The 15,578-nt window shown below is 37.4% G+C and overlaps 1 protein-coding gene across 3 annotated transcripts in view; it reads left to right on the forward strand.

Moving 5' to 3' along the window:
- Positions 1-14,012: 14,012 nt before the first annotated feature.
- CTDSPL2 (CTD small phosphatase like 2) overlaps positions 14,013-15,578 on the forward strand; it is a gene marked incomplete at both ends in the record, with an annotated part of 36,330 nt that continues 34,764 nt past the window's right edge. For 2 of the 3 annotated variants that reach the window (XM_084240361.1, XM_084240362.1), the window contains one exon: positions 14,013-14,198. In XM_084240361.1, the coding sequence (XP_084096487.1) occupies positions 14,013-14,198 (186 nt within the window). Of the gene's footprint in view, positions 14,223-15,578 lie in introns of all 3 variants that reach the window. The other variant, XM_084240360.1, reaches the window with a different exon arrangement.

Here is a 15,578-nt window from a genome sequence, read left to right on the forward strand (position 1 = left end):
TTTTTCTAAAGAAAAAGTAATGGGTGATAGTTTTAGAAAAAAACATCCTCTAGTTGTTCATTGAAGGAAACTTTAAGAAGGAAAAAGCTGTAGTTTTTACCAACCTATCTCAGCAGCTCTTTTCTTTTTTGTATATTCCTTGTGGTTTTGCAAATTTTTTAGTATAGTTTATTTAGTAGTTTCTGAAGAGTCTTATAATATTAGCTAATGAAAAGTCATGATCAAAGGTAGTAAGGACCAAAAAGACCAGTGGTCTTCAGCATACACTTTATCGGAAAGGGTTTAGTGAAAAGAATCTTCTGTCTTGATGTTTTATATAGTACTCCTCTACTATTCCTTCTGCCTAGTTAACTTTTGACTTTTATTAGGCAGCAATTAGGAGGAACAGAGAAATCTCTTCTGAAGTCTTTCAATGAAAGTTTAGGGAAGTAATAGTAGAGAGTAAAAGTAGACAGTTACAATACCTGAAACTCTTGGCCTCATATTAGTCTAGAAATACAGGTAATGGAAACAATTGCTGAAAATGTCATTTTGTGTCTACCAACGCAGTGATTTTTAGCTTTTTCTTTTAGAATGAGTTATAATATAAATTTAGTAGTAATGTCATTTGCAATAGAGTAAAATTTGCAACCCATAGGAATTTAGAGCTAGAGGAGACAAAGGAGTCTTCTACTCCAGTAATTGTTTTATTAATGATGAACCATTCTGAAAACTTTATAACATAGTAAATGTTTTTCATAATTAGGGTGATGTGGGATAAAGTGTATGTGGCAGAAGGATAAAGACAGCAGAGATGAATGACTCATCTCCCATTTTGACACCTTTTTTTTTAAAGGTAAAATTTATATGTAGTGAAATGCATTGGTCTGACATTCTATAACTTCTTTGACTGTGGAGGAAATGAAGTGCTAGAATGATTCTCTGACTTCATCAGTGTCGCAGCTAAATAGTGATCGATTGAGAGACTGATACCTTCTAAACTGGAAGTTATTCCTCTTATAACTCCCTCAGGAGGCTATTCCAGAATCTTGTCTGCATGTATTAATCTCTATATAGGCAACTTACAATTTACATATACCTAAAATTTATGGAAAAAATCTAGACTTTGTTCCTTTAAAGTTTGGCTTGTGACCTCTTTATAAAATATTTATACATATTACTTTCTCGCTTTTTGTTTCCTTCTTTCCTTTACTAAGAAACTTTTTTTTTTTTGCGTATTAGCATAGTGCTAGATAATTTGTTAAGAATAATTGAGCTATTTTGTTGCTTTGATGGAGATTTGTGTACTTCAGACCTGAATAACAAATTATCAACTGGGTTTATGCTTTTATCATTATTACAGTCTTTTTTTAAACACAAGGCAATTTGCAACCATAATTGTTTGCCTCAAATATTACTTGGGATCAGGGATTTTGTGAAGAGGAAGGAAATGTCATAAGGAAGGAACAATTTCAGTTTTTTTTAAGGCCCTTTTCTGTGAGCAGGATTGGTTTCTATAGTGAGGATTGTTTGTGTTTCATTGATAAAGTTGTTTCCTCCATTCTCTATTCTCTGAGGAAAATGAGAAAAATTATGTCTCATTTCAACAAAATTTGAGTTATCTTGTGTGCCAAGTTAAAGGAGTTACAGATAAGATCTCTGCCTTCAAGACTGAGTCTAGTATAGTTAAAAATATGTTAACAGATTATTTCAGTGTCATTTATGAAGAAGTAAGGTGAAATAATCCCAATTTTATAGACTTGGTGTAGAGGTAGTTACTTACTGGGATGCCTAGTACTTGGGTTGAACTTTAGTTTTTTTTTTTTGTTTGTTTGTTTTTAAAGATTTATTTATTTATTTATGCAAGCACTGGGTACAGTCAGAGGCGAGGGAGGGTGAGAGAATTCACCAGTGCCAGAGCAGAGAGAGTAGAACAGGCAGATTGATGAAGTACACTGCTGAGGGGAGCAGCGGGCAGTAGGAGAGGTCTGCATGCCATGTGGGACCCTCGCTGGTGGCCGGGGATCGAACTGGCGCTGCAAAGGCTGCAGGCAGCCTCACAACCCAGCGTTCAACCACTGCGCCACCAGGGAGGCCCTGAACTTTAGTTTTTTAAGACAAATTTATTTATTTGGTAGAAGTACTGGGGTATAGGTCAGAGGTGCTGGGGGCCAAGAGGGAGTTTTCACCCGATACAGGGTAGCGAGCAGAAGAGGTGATCTACTGAAATACACTGCTCCATTGAGCAGTGGGGGAGACAGGAGAAGTCTGCTGCTCCACATGTGGGGTTAGCTCAATGGCCCTTGATGAACTGAGTCTATTAGTGGTGACAGCTCTGAGACTTAACCCCTGGGCCACCAGGGAGGCCCCTTGGGCTGACTATTTACAATAGGTAAAATATGGAAACAACCCAAATGCCCCAAAATAGATGACTGGAGCAAGAATATGTGATACACAATAGAATACTATTCAGCAATCAAAAATAGCAATCAAAAATCCATCCCTAACAGGGGAACAGAAGCAGTTATCTCTTTTATGTAAGCAGGAAACTTACTAATGGAGTGCAAAGAATGAGAGAGCTAGTAGTAATTATATATAATGGCAGAGTATAGCGGTATTCTCCAGTAAAACTACCTGGACCTAGAGTTTTTTATATTACTATGATTTCAGTTTTTAAAAATAGATATAGGACTAATTCTAGTGTGAACTTTGGTGGTTCATATTTTTTTTAATCTTTTTTTTTTTTAAGATTTATGTATGTATGTATGTATGTATGTATACAAGCACTGGGTACAGTCAGGAGCGTGGGAGGGTGAGAGAATTCACCAGAGCCAGAGCAGGGAGCAGAGCAGGCAGAAGGACCAAAGTACACTGCTGAGGGGAGCAGCGGGCGGCAGGAGAGGTCTGCGCGCCATGTGGGACCCTCCTCCGATGGCCGGGGAGCAGCCAGGGATTGAACAGGCACCGCAGAGGCTGCGGGCAGTTTCACAACCCAGCTCTCAACCGCTGCGCCACCGGGGAGGCCCGGTGGTTCACATTTTTTTGAGTAATTTGATCATTTCATTTAAATTATTGGATGCGTGGGTATAAAGTATTATTCCATACTTTTTCTTTCCATTCCTCTAGGGTGAGTAGTGTTTATTTTTTTATGCCGGATGTTGGTAACTTGTGTCCTTTCCTCTCTTGTTTCTCAATTTATTGATTTATTTTTTTAAGTCTATCTTTGGTTTCATTGACTTTTTTGTTTTCAACTTCATTGATTTTTGATTCTGTTCAGTGCTTTGCCTCTTCACTGTAGGTTGTATTTTCTTCCCTTTTTGTGAGCCTTGCAGTTTTTTTTCAATGCTGGGTATCATGAATAGGACAAAAACTGGACTTGATGCTCCTTCAGTCTTAAAGTTTTTGTTCCTTAGGGAAGAAGGATCTGGTAGGGGTTGGACTTTCCATTCGTAGAGGCTGCTCACCTCTTCCAGCCCTGTACCACAGAAGAGGACTCTTCAGCCTCATTCAGTCTCATGTACCCATATAGTGAGCATCTGGTAGAGGTCTGTGGCAAAAATCCTACAAACACATTTTAATTCCCATTGTTTCTAAAGCTCTCAGAAGTACATGCTTATGCTAGCCTTTGCTCTGCCTTTAGGGGTTTATTAACAATTTTAGATTACTTCTTTGTATCTGTTTTTATCAGACCATTCTCTCTTCCCTTGCTCTGCCACAGGTGAGCCAATGCTGACATCCCGTTTCTTGGCTTTTCTTAAATCTTTAATTGTCCTGAGTTCTCAGCTCTTATCAGTTTAAGAAAGTTTAATTTTATGGTTCATCCCATTTTTTTTTTTTTCTTGTTGGCAGGCTGGTGACATATTGCATAGGCAGAACCCAATTAATGTGTAAAAATGGCTCTTTAGACAAAACTCCAATTAGTCATTGGAACCTTCTTCTTTTCTGGAGCTGTAGTTTGTAATTCTGTGACTTATTTGATATGGTTGGTTGGTATATACTTCCTTGTTTGCTCTTTGGCTTAGATCTCAGGAAAGAAAAGGTTTAGACCAAATTATCAAATTGGCTAGATATAGAAAGAATAATTCTCTAAATAACCTAGGTTACCTTTTCCTCTGGTTTGCCCAAAAGTATCTTGTGGTCAGCTCTTCCTCTAAATTTTTTGTTATCTTTCCCCAGAACCTCGCTTTCTCCCAGCCCTGCTTGTCCTTCCATTTCCTGTTATGAAATGCCCAGAAAAAATAGGTATATTTTGATTTTTTTTAATCTGAAATTTAGATGAAATATTTCTGTCCTTTGTATTCTTGACAGTCCATCATTATGGTTTACAGATTAAGTCATTTCTTTTATAAGAAGTTAATATTTAAAAGGCAGAATAAGTGTTTTCTAGGTCCCTTTTTCTAGAAATCCTTTTCATTTTCTAGAAATCTTTTTCAGTTATCACCATTTTAGTCTCTTTTCATTATAGTTTGTCAAAAAGGAAAAAATAATAGATTCTGTTTTTCCCCCATCTCTCACCCTATTGGAAACCTTTACCTTACATTGTCTTTGAAAGAGGGATTAGGTAGAGATCTGTAGTTTTTTAAATGTTGTTATTGTGGTAAAATATACATTAACATGAAATTTGCCATGTTATTCATTTAAAGATTAATAGCTTAGTAGTATTAGGTACATTCATCCTGTCCAGCCATTACCACTCTACAGTTCGACGATTTTCTCATCTTCCCAAACGAGAACTCCATATATGTTAAGCAACTCTCTTTTTCCTCCTTTCTTGACCCATCTACTTTTTGTTTATGAATTTGACTACTCTGAGCACTGCATATAGATGAAATCATACAATATTTGTCAGTTATGAAAACTGACTTAATTTTGCATAGCATATTTACCTTAAGTGCCATCCACATTACAGCGCATTGCAAAATGTCCTTCCTTTTTAAGGCTGAATATTTCATTTCATGTTTATACCACATTTTGTTTATTGACTCATCTACTGATGAGTTTTGCTTCTACCTTTGGCTGTTGTGAATGATACTGCTCTCAATGTGGGTATACAAATAACCTTTTGAGCCCCTGCTTTCAATTCTTTGAAATATATACCTAGTATTGGTAATTCTATTTTTATTTTTTTGAAAACTGCCATACTGTTTTCCACAGCATGGGAAATGGCTAAACCATTTTACATGCCCAACAAAAATGCACGAGTGGCGGGCTTCCCTGGTAGCCTAGGGATTAAGTCTCAGTGCTATCACCACTGTGACCAGAGTTTGATCCTCTGCCATGGAGCTCACCCACATGGCACAGCAGACCTCTCCTGTCTAGACCACTGCTCCCCTCAGCAGTGTATTTCAGTAAATCTACCAGTTCTATTCCCCACTCTGTCTCTGGTGAATCCTCCCACCCCCTGCACCTCTGGCCTACACCCAGGTTTTTTGTGCCAAAAAAGCCCCGCTAAAACTTAGTGTTGTTTTAAAAAATGCATAAGGGTTCCAATTTCTCTACATCCTTGAAACTTGCTTTTTGTTGATAATAGCTGTCCTAGTGAGTATATGGTTATGGTTTGTATTTCCCTAATGATAGGATTTTTTTCACGCGTTTCTTCACAATTTTATCATCTATGGAAATGTGTCTATACAAGTATTTTGCCTGTTTTTGAGTAAGGTTGCTTTTTTTTGTTTGTTGAAGTGTCATTTTTAAGAATTTATGTATTTTGGATAGTAACCTCTTGTGAAGATACATGATTTGTACATATTTTCTCCCTTTACTTAGGCTCCTTTTTTTTTTAAATAAACTTTATTTTTATATTCCCCATACAATTCAACCCTTTTATTTTGACCCCAATCCCTCCCCTCCCCGCCCCCCACCTCCCCCATAGAGTGTCTCTGGTTCATAGTTTTTTTGTTGATTTTGATTTTCACTTTCTTATAGTTATTCATTTTCCTGGTCCCTTATTTAAGTTTTCTAGATTCCTGCTATGAGTGAGACCATGCGGTATTTTTCTTTTTCTTTGTGGCTTATTTCGCTGAGCATGATCCCTTCCAGCGCCATCCATGTTGCTGCAAATTGCATGTGTTTATCCTTTTTGAATGCTGAGTAATATTCCATGGTGTATATGGACCACATCTTCTTGATCTAGTCATCTACTTTTGGGCATTTGGGTTGTTTCCAAAGCTTAGCTATTGTATAGTGCTGCTATAAACATAGGGGTGCAGGTGTTCTTTGGAATTGATGTTTCTGTGTCCTTTGGGTAAATACCTAGGAGTGGGATATTGCTGGGTGATATGGAAGCTCCATCTTTAGCAGGTTGAGGAACCGCCACGCAGTTATCCATAGTGGTTGGACCAGTTTGCACTCCCACCAACAGTGCAGGAGAGTTCCTTTTTCTCCACATCCTTGCCAACATTTGCTGTTGCTAGTTTTTTTAATATGTGCCATTCTCACTGGTGTAAGATGGTATCTCATGGTAGTTTTGATTTGCATTTCCCTGATGACAAGTGATGTTGAACATTTTTTCATATGCCTGTTGGCCATTTGGTTTTCCTCTTCAGAGAAGTTTCTTTTTAGCTCTTCTGCTCATTTTTTGACTGGATTATTTTCTTTGTTGTTGAGTCTCATCAGCTCTTTGCAGATTTTTGTGATCAGTTCTTTATCATTAGTGTTTTGTGCAAAAATGTTCTCCCAGTCGGTGGGGTTTCTCTTTGTTTTTGTTATTGTCTCTTTTGCTGTGCAGAAGCTCTTTAATTTGATGTAGTCCCAGCTGTTTATCTTTGCCTTCACTATCACTGCTTTGGGTGATGTGTCTGTAAAGATGTCTTTGATGTGCATATCACGTAGTGTTTCGCCTTACATAGGCTCCTTTTTCACTCTGTTAATAATGCCCTTTGATGCACAAAAGATTTAAATTTTGGTGTACTATTTTTGTGTGTGTGTGTGTGTGAGATCTGTGCTTTTGGTGTCATAGTCAAGAAATACTTATCAAAACAAGTATCATGAAGTTTTCCTCTAAGAGTTTGTAATTTTAAGTTAGGTCTTAATCCATTGAGTTAATTTTTATATATGGTATAAGATAAGGTTATAACTTCATTTTTTTCCATTTGGATATTCAGTTTTCTTAGCAACATGAGTCTATAGTTCTGGTGTGGATACGAATAAGGCCTTGTGTTGAAATATGTAATATGGTTTTTCACATTGTGTGAAGGGTTAGTCTAGCTTTTTCTATTCAATTATATTGTGGTTAGAAATATGCCATAGATGCTACCCTGGAGCTGTAACACCCCCCACCCATTTGTAACATAATTTCTATGAGAACTTTGATTTTGTGCTCCCTAGTGCCAGTTTGAAAACACAGGTGTTTGGACACTGTCTGACCCTATTTTAAGACTTTCGTTACCAGGGGTTCTGCCGGAAAATCACTCATTATGGACGACTGTTTGGAAAAATAGAAAAAACACAAACTTTAGAGAGTAATGGGAAGTTGGTATTTTTGAGTAATTTTTAATTAGTTAAAATTTTTTATTGATGATAAATATACTATTTTTACACTGCTGGCTTTCTATCAATATACAGAAATTATTAATTAAAGCACTTATGCCTTTTTCTTCACTTTCCTCAGTCTTAAAATGCAAATAAAGGACACTATGTTGTTGAAAGATTAAGTGTAATAATGTATTTGAAAGCATTGAGGACAATACTTTGGTTAATAAAGGAATGTTAATTGCCTATGTATCATTTTGATTTTCCCATGTTCAGATATAGTTAAAACAAGTACTTTATTTTTGAAAATAATAGATTGAAGGATAGTTTTTCTGAAGTCAGCAGGTAAGGAACTTCTTAGAAAATAACACTATTTCTTATACAGTGTTTTAGTAGTGTCTTTTATTGGATTTTGTTTCAGTATTCAAGTAAGCATAATCATTTAAATCTTTATTTTAGAATTTTAGTAATAAGCAGAAAATGCAATGAGATTAAATTTTGCAGATATTTATCGAGATCCTTGGAAAGTATTTTATTTTATTTTATTTTTTAAAGATTTATTTTATTTTATTTATTTATTTATACAAGCACTGGGTACAGTCAGAAGTGCGGGAGGGTGAGAGAATTCACCAGAGCCAGAACGGGGAGCAGAGCAGGCAGAAGGACCAAAGTACACTGCTGAGGGGAGCAGCGGGCGGCAGGGGAGGTCTGCACGCCATGTAGGACCCTCCTCCGGTGGCCGGGGAGCAGCCAGGGATCGAACCAGCGCTTCAGAGGCCGCGGTCAGCTTCGCAACCCAGCGCTCAACTGTTGCGCCACCAGGGAGGCCCTTAAATATAGTCCCATTATTTTGGGAGATGGGGTAGAAATAATTCAAATATGTAAACTCTTAAGATGTACTTAAGTTACATGAATATCTCATTTTAAGCATTAAAATGAGCATTTGTTTTAAAATTTGGGGCTTAAAACAAGGAAAATTATGCCAAGTTGCTAAATTTTTCTTAGAACTTATTATTAAGTAAGGGAATTGACAGAAAATATTTGCAGATTCCATTCTGTTCAGAAAATTTATATTAACATTTGTAAATATTTGTGTTATGAAGTAGTCAGTTACATGTCTCCTTAGTCATTCAAGCAGACTTTAGGTTACTTTTCAACAGGAATGCTACTTAAAAGATTTTTACTTTGGTTGGGGAGTTTGAACTAGCATATTTTCAGCTTTAGAGTCTTAGGCAAAAATAGGAAAAGGACATAAGCAGGTATTTAACAAAATGGAAACTATAAGAGGTAACTATAATTACATAAATATAATTTGGACATTTAGTTTTTCTAGTTATGATTAAATTTAAAATTATTTTCACTTTTTTAAAATTTTTACTTTCAACAAGCAAATATTTCTGGTGTAAGATTCAGTCAAATAGCTACTCTTTATATCCTGCTGATTGAAACTACCTTTCTCAAAAAGCAGTTTGATAGTATTTTTAGAGGTACTAATAATTTTAACTATCTTTGAGCTATTAAATTCATTACCCAAAAATCAGATATATGGGTGGAAATTTATGTACAAAGTTAAAATACTTGAGGTGATATGTTAGTGAGTAAGTATAAACAATTTAATATTCCAAAAGGTCAGTGATCATACCTGGAGTATTATGTAACTATTAAAATTCCAAGATTTTGGATCTCCTTAGTGGAGTAGGGGTGAAATCTCAGTATTGTCACCTCAGATCGGCCTCAGTTTGATCTCCAGCCAGGGAACTAACCCACATATGGCGCAACAGATCTGTCCTGTCTCACTTACTGCTCCCCTTAGCAGTATATTTCAGTGGATCTGCCTGTTCTACTCCCCACTCTCTCTGGTGAATTACTCCCTTCTTTCCCTCCCCCCTACCCCGCACCTTTGGCCTATACCCCAGCTCTTCTATGCATAAATAAATAAATCTTTAAAAAAATTCTCAGATTGTTAAAAGTTTATAGTATAAAAGGGGAATAAATTAAGTTATACCATTCTGTATGTAATGTAATTCTAAGTATCAATGAAAAATATATATACAAGCAGAATATTATATCATGTATATTTTGGATCTGTATTGAGGAATTTTGTGGGCTTTGTTCATATTTTTGTGTATATTTAAAGTTTTCTAAAGTGTATATTTTGTAATCAGACAAAAAGCTTGTATCCATCTGAAATAGACAATTTTTCAGACTCAGAAGAGATCCAGGAGTGAATTTCGTCATATGTAAATAGTTACCTATATTTCTCCTTGGGTTGTTGTAAGCCTGACAAATAATATACACTCACTGTATTTTTTCCCCCTGAGTTTGGGTTATTTTCTTGTTTCTTTGCATCTCTCATACTTTTTTGATAACATTACTCTGGATTTAAAATTTTTTTTCTCTGCAGGTTGTTGTTTGGTAACTTTCGTAGGCAAAATCTGAGATCTGTCCTTCTACAGTATGCAGCCACTAATATCTCTACTTAGTATTTTATTTTAATTTTTAAACTTGGCTTAGTGTAGGACTCACCCCTGAGTATGCATAGCCTGTGGTCAGCTAATGCCTGGACAAATATTGTCCTAATATCTTGCATGGTAAGACTTTTGTTTCTGCCTATGCATCTGTGTCAGGGTGTGTATTCACAGTTCAACCTTTTCCACATCTATCCCAGCTCCTTTTTTTTTTTTTAAACTATTTATTTATGCAGGACCTCCCTGCTGGTGCTAGGGGTTAAGCACCACACTATAAAGCAATCCGCAGCCTCCACAGCACCGGTTCGATTCCTGGCCAGCCAGGGAGAATCCCACGTGGCGAGGCAGACCTCTCCTGTCATGCCTGCTGCTCCCCTTAGCAGCGTATTTCAGTCAGTCTGTCTGTACTGCTCCCCACTTTGTCTCTGGTGAATCCTCTCACCCCTCTGCATCTATGGCCTGTACCCAGCTCTTATATGCATAAATGAATAAATCTTTTAAAAAAAGATTTATTTATGCATATTGGGATGTAGGCCAGAGGTCCAGGGTGTGAGAGGATTCACCAGAGACAGAGTGGGGAGCAGAGCAGGCAGATCAACTGAATTCCACTGCTGAGGGGAACAGCGGGCAAGACAGGTCTGCTGCGCCATATGGGTCAGCTCCCTGGCCTGGGATCGAAGTTAGGCCGCAATGGCTGGAGGATAGCTTGATAGTACTCCTATCCCGGCTCTTATTTTTCACTTGTATGTTTCCTTATCCCATGTCCTATGTGAAACTCTCTGGTTGGCCAAGAATGTGGATAGCTTGTACCTTTAGTCTGCCCTGCATGTGTGCTGCCCAGAGGTGAGTGTTGCAACTTCAGGCTAGTAGCCTTCCAAGTTTGCCTGTCACAGAGATGATCACTTATTTCAAAATTGTCATTTATGCTGTTGACACCACTGAGTGTGGTCTTTATCTAATTTCTCTAAATCATGTGTCTTTTTTATGTTGATTTCAAAGTTGCCAGTTTGCTCAGTCTGCCAAATCATCTGATTTTGGGGAGTGGGAGAGGGGGCAGAGGAGTACCAGACAAGAATGGCACAGACTTGCAATGTCACTACCCAAAATTGGGCGTTCTCAGATTATTGTATGCCTTTTATTGATTTGCAGAGTGCTAAAATAGCATTTTTTATCATTTTGTCCAACTGTGTGATTGCTTTTTTGGATGGAGAATTGTTGACTTACTAACTTGGTGGCAGAATTCTGAGGATTTTATTTAACATCTATCTTACATCTCTGTCTTCTTGTTCCATACTTTGTATTGGTTCCAAAGGACTTAGTGGATGACAGACTTGAAATTAGAAATCTAACAATAATATTGATCTACAAGTCTTAGAATAGCAATCTCAGTACTATCACTGTATGTATGATTACTGAAACTGTATTCCGCACTTTCTTTTTTGCTGTGTTCTCCTGCCCTCCTAAATAGTTGTTTTTATTTACGTTGTCGGAGCATATAGCCATTACATGGCTATATACTTAACTGCTAGCCTTTTTGGTTCTTACGGGCAGAGGTTATTGTATTATCCTTTTATTACCATTCTGATAGTAGATGACCAGTAAGTATTTAAATTTTAATGAAATGAACCTCATAAAACGGAATAACTATGTCTTTAGTTTTTTTAAGACCTACTTTATATTAGTATATTATTTCATAAAATTTTATACTTTATATGGGCCTCCCTGGTGGTACAAGGGTTTAAAACGCAGCACTATGAAGCTGTCTGTGGCCACTGTAGCATGAGTTCGATCCCTGGCCAGGGAGTTGACCCACATAGCACAGCAGACCTCTCCTGTCTCATCTGCTGCTCCTCTCAGCAGTGTATTTCAGTCATTCCGCCTGCTCTGTTCCCCACTCTGTCTCTGGTGCATCCTCTCACCCCCCCCCCATTCCTCTGGCCTCTACCCCTGTTCTTGTATGCATAGATAAATAAAAATAAATCTTTTTTAAAAAAGTTTTATACTTTTATTTAATGGGTTATGGATTTTTTTAAAGACTTCGTTAAAATATACAAAAATTGATTAAAAATAACCTTTTTGAAAAATTCTCCCATGCATTGCTACATGGGAATTTTCCTTTTCTACAGAGTACTGTGCTGAAAAAAAAGGATTAAGAATTTATGCACTGTAGGGCCTCCCCGGCGGCACAGCGGTTGAGCGCTGGGTTGCGAAGCTGCCCTCAGCCTCTGCGGCGCCGGTTCGATCCCTGGCTGCTCCCCGGCCACCGGAGGAGGGTCCCGCATGGCGCGCAGACCTCTCCTACCGCCCGCTGCTCTCTCCGCCCGCTGCTCCCCTCAGCAGTGTACTTAGGTCCTTCTGCCTGCTCTGCTCCCCGCTCTGGCTCTGGTGAATTCTCTCACCCTCCCGCGCTTCTGACTGTACCCAGTGCATGTACAAACAAAACAATCAAACAAACAAATAAAAAAAATTTTAAAAAAAGACATGCCTCTATTTAAAAAAAAAAAAGAATTTATGCACTGTAGATAAACAGTAAATAGAGCTATTAAGTAAATAATAGGTACTTTGAATGATAAATCCCGTTAGAAGTTAACATTGACTCTGTAGTAGAAAAGGCAGTATTTATTTTTCTGGGACTGGCAGTTTTAAACTGAGCACCGTTTTGGGGATAGGAAATAATGGTTGTTTGCAATTCCTCTGGTGAATCCTTTGAGTTCGGGAGGTGGTGGGGGGTTGTTGAATTAAATACTATATATGTGGTTTCTGTATTTAAAAAGGGATTTCTAACTTCTTTTCTATGACCATTGTGTTGTATAAGCAAAGGCATAACTTATTAAGGTTCTCAGTGAAGACCCTACTCTTTGCCAGAACTTTCTCCACTCTTAATAGTTTAGAGTGCTTAAATGGAATTAGACTTTTCTGTGAATGCAATCACTTTGAATAGTCCACTGCACTGTTTAGCTTTTTCTGGTACCTTTTTTTGAACCTCAAGATGGTAGTATGATAAAAGGCTTTACCAGGTGACAAAAATGCCATTAAGTGATTATGGCTTAGCAATGATTGAAGTGGGATTTGAATTCATATCTCTTAATTCTCAGTTTAGCACTTTCCGTATTCTGTTTCACAAACTCTGATTCAGGGTATTTTCTTAACTCTTTCTGAGTCTTCTTAGGACTATTTTGCCAACCACTAATTTTCTCATTCATAAAATGAGAGTTCAGTTAGATTTTCTCATGTTTTCTTAGTGATGTGAATCAGTTTTTATTTTTTTTTAAGATTTATTTATTTATGCATACAAGAGCCGTGGTACAGGCCAAAGAGAGAGAGGTGAGAGGATTCACCAGAGACAGAGTGGGAAACAGAACAGGCAGGCAGACTGAAATACACTGCTAAGGGGAGTAGCAGGCGAGACAGGAGAGGTCTGCTGCAACGTGTAGGTTTCTCGCTGGCCGGCTGGGGATCGAACTCGTGCTACAGAGGCTGCGGATTGCTTCATAGTGTGGTGCTTAACCCCTTGCGCCAACAGGGAGGCCCCCAATGAATCAGTTTTTAGAGTATTGCTGTGTACAGTAAGATCAGTCCCATAAGTGATAAAACTGTTCTTGTTAACATATTAATTGTTGATTATTAGAATCCTGTTCATGGAATAAATTCATTCTTTGAGGGTTTTTTCCACTACGTTGTAAATTCCAGAGGGCAATACCTCTCTTGCCTCGTTGACTATTTACTAGGTTCATAACCTACTCCAGTGCTTTGAATGTGGTAAATTGTCAATAAATATTTGTTGAAGTAATAAATGATACTGTCAGCATGGGTGGAGGCAACATAGTGTTGTAGAATGAGCATGTACATTTGTTGGTGTTATTCCTTTGTTAGATCATAGGAGGTAAATTTAGCAGTTGTTGGGATAATGTATATAAAGTACCAGACATACTGCCTTTTCACTTAAAATGTTAATTTTTTTGAGTCCCCTAGACTTTTATTTTTAACCAAGAGATTTTTATTATACACGCTGGGCACATATGGGTACTCTAGGTTTAATATTAATAACCCTTGTTATTTTTCACTTAACAGCTTTACATGTGGCACTCATAAAAGATGAGGCTGAGAACACGGAAAACTTCTCAGCAATCAAATCAAGTCCAGACACAACGCACTGCCAGAGCAAAGAGGAAATATTCAGAGGTTGATGATAGTCTACCTTCAGGAGGAGAAAAACCACCCAAGAATGAAACCGGCTTATTGTCTTCAATTAAAAAATTCATTAAAGGAAGCACACCCAAGGTAATGGTGTGCTTTTTACTTAAAGTAAAGTAACCTTTTACTTAAATTATCATTAAAAGTGAAGTTTAGGTTGTTTTCTTTGAACGTGTAAAGATGACAAATGTACTATTGCTGAGCATACTTTAAGAAAATACCTACATCTTCTGTTATTTTAGAATATTAACACGTAGAATATTTAATGACTACTGAAGAGAAGATTATTTACTCCATTTACTTAGTGTTCTCTTTTGACAGCATGGTATATAGGAAATAAAAGAAAATTGCCCTATTCATTCTTTTACTAGGGTCATTTCACTTCCATTTTTATATTTTCATTTCAAAGAAAAATTAGTTTCTTATTAATATTATTATTACATCTTCCATTCAGGGAGATGACTTCTTTTCTCAGTCTGAATGCTAACATTTGTACAGTGCAGTTTATTATTTCCTAAAGAGAAAAGAAAGCAACTAAAGAAAGAATGAACACTGACTGATGGTGTAAGTTCCAGATTCATACTCTGGACCAAATTGAGTGACCTGAGGAAAGTCATTTATCCTGCCAAGCCTTAGGAAGACAGTAAAATAGGGTAGTGCTGTCTACTTGATCTGTCTTAGAGTTTTCTGATTAAATGGCAAGTGCAGGGAGAGCTTTTTGAGAAACTTTAGTAATGCATTCTATAAATAGTGATGTTATTGTATGTAAATTTTATGACTGTTTACAATGTGTGTTTCTAGGAATTTTTTTTTTTTTAAAGATTTGTTTATTAATGCATACAAGAACTGAGGTACAGGCCAGAGGTGCAGGGGATAAGAGGATTCACCAGAGACAGAGTAGGGAACAGAGCAGGCAGATTGACTGAAATTCACTGCTGAGGGGGGCAGCAGGTGAGACAGGAGAAGTCTGTTGAGCCATGTGGTTAGCTCCCTGGCCAGGGATCAAACTCATGCTGCAGTGGCTGCGGATAGCTTTATAGTGCTACGACTTAACCCCTTGCGCCACCAGGGAGACCCATGTATTGTCGATCTTTTATAAAGTTTAGCCTTTTTACAAGTGTGAGGTGATATGTCATTTTTTTGTTTGGTTGGTTGGCTTTGGTTTTCCTTATGATTAATGAGATTGAGTGTCTTTTCATGTGCTTGTTGGTCATGTGTGGATCTTTTGTGAGTTATCAACTCAAACTTTTCCCCATTTGGTGGATGACTGCTGCTGTGATTTCATCAGCAGTCCCTATTGAATAAGTGGCTCTTAAACCTTTTTTTTTTTTTTTAATTTTTTTTTTTTTTATAGAGGCATGTTTTATTTATTTGTTTGCTGGTTTGTTTGTTTGTTTGTTTTGTTTATACATGCACTGGGTACAGTCAGAAGCGCGGGAGGGTGAGAGAATTCACCAGAGCCAGAGC

Source organism: Talpa europaea, assembly GCF_964194135.1.
Source record: "Talpa europaea genome assembly, chromosome: 8".
Classification (NCBI taxonomy): Eukaryota; Metazoa; Chordata; class Mammalia; order Eulipotyphla; family Talpidae; genus Talpa; species Talpa europaea.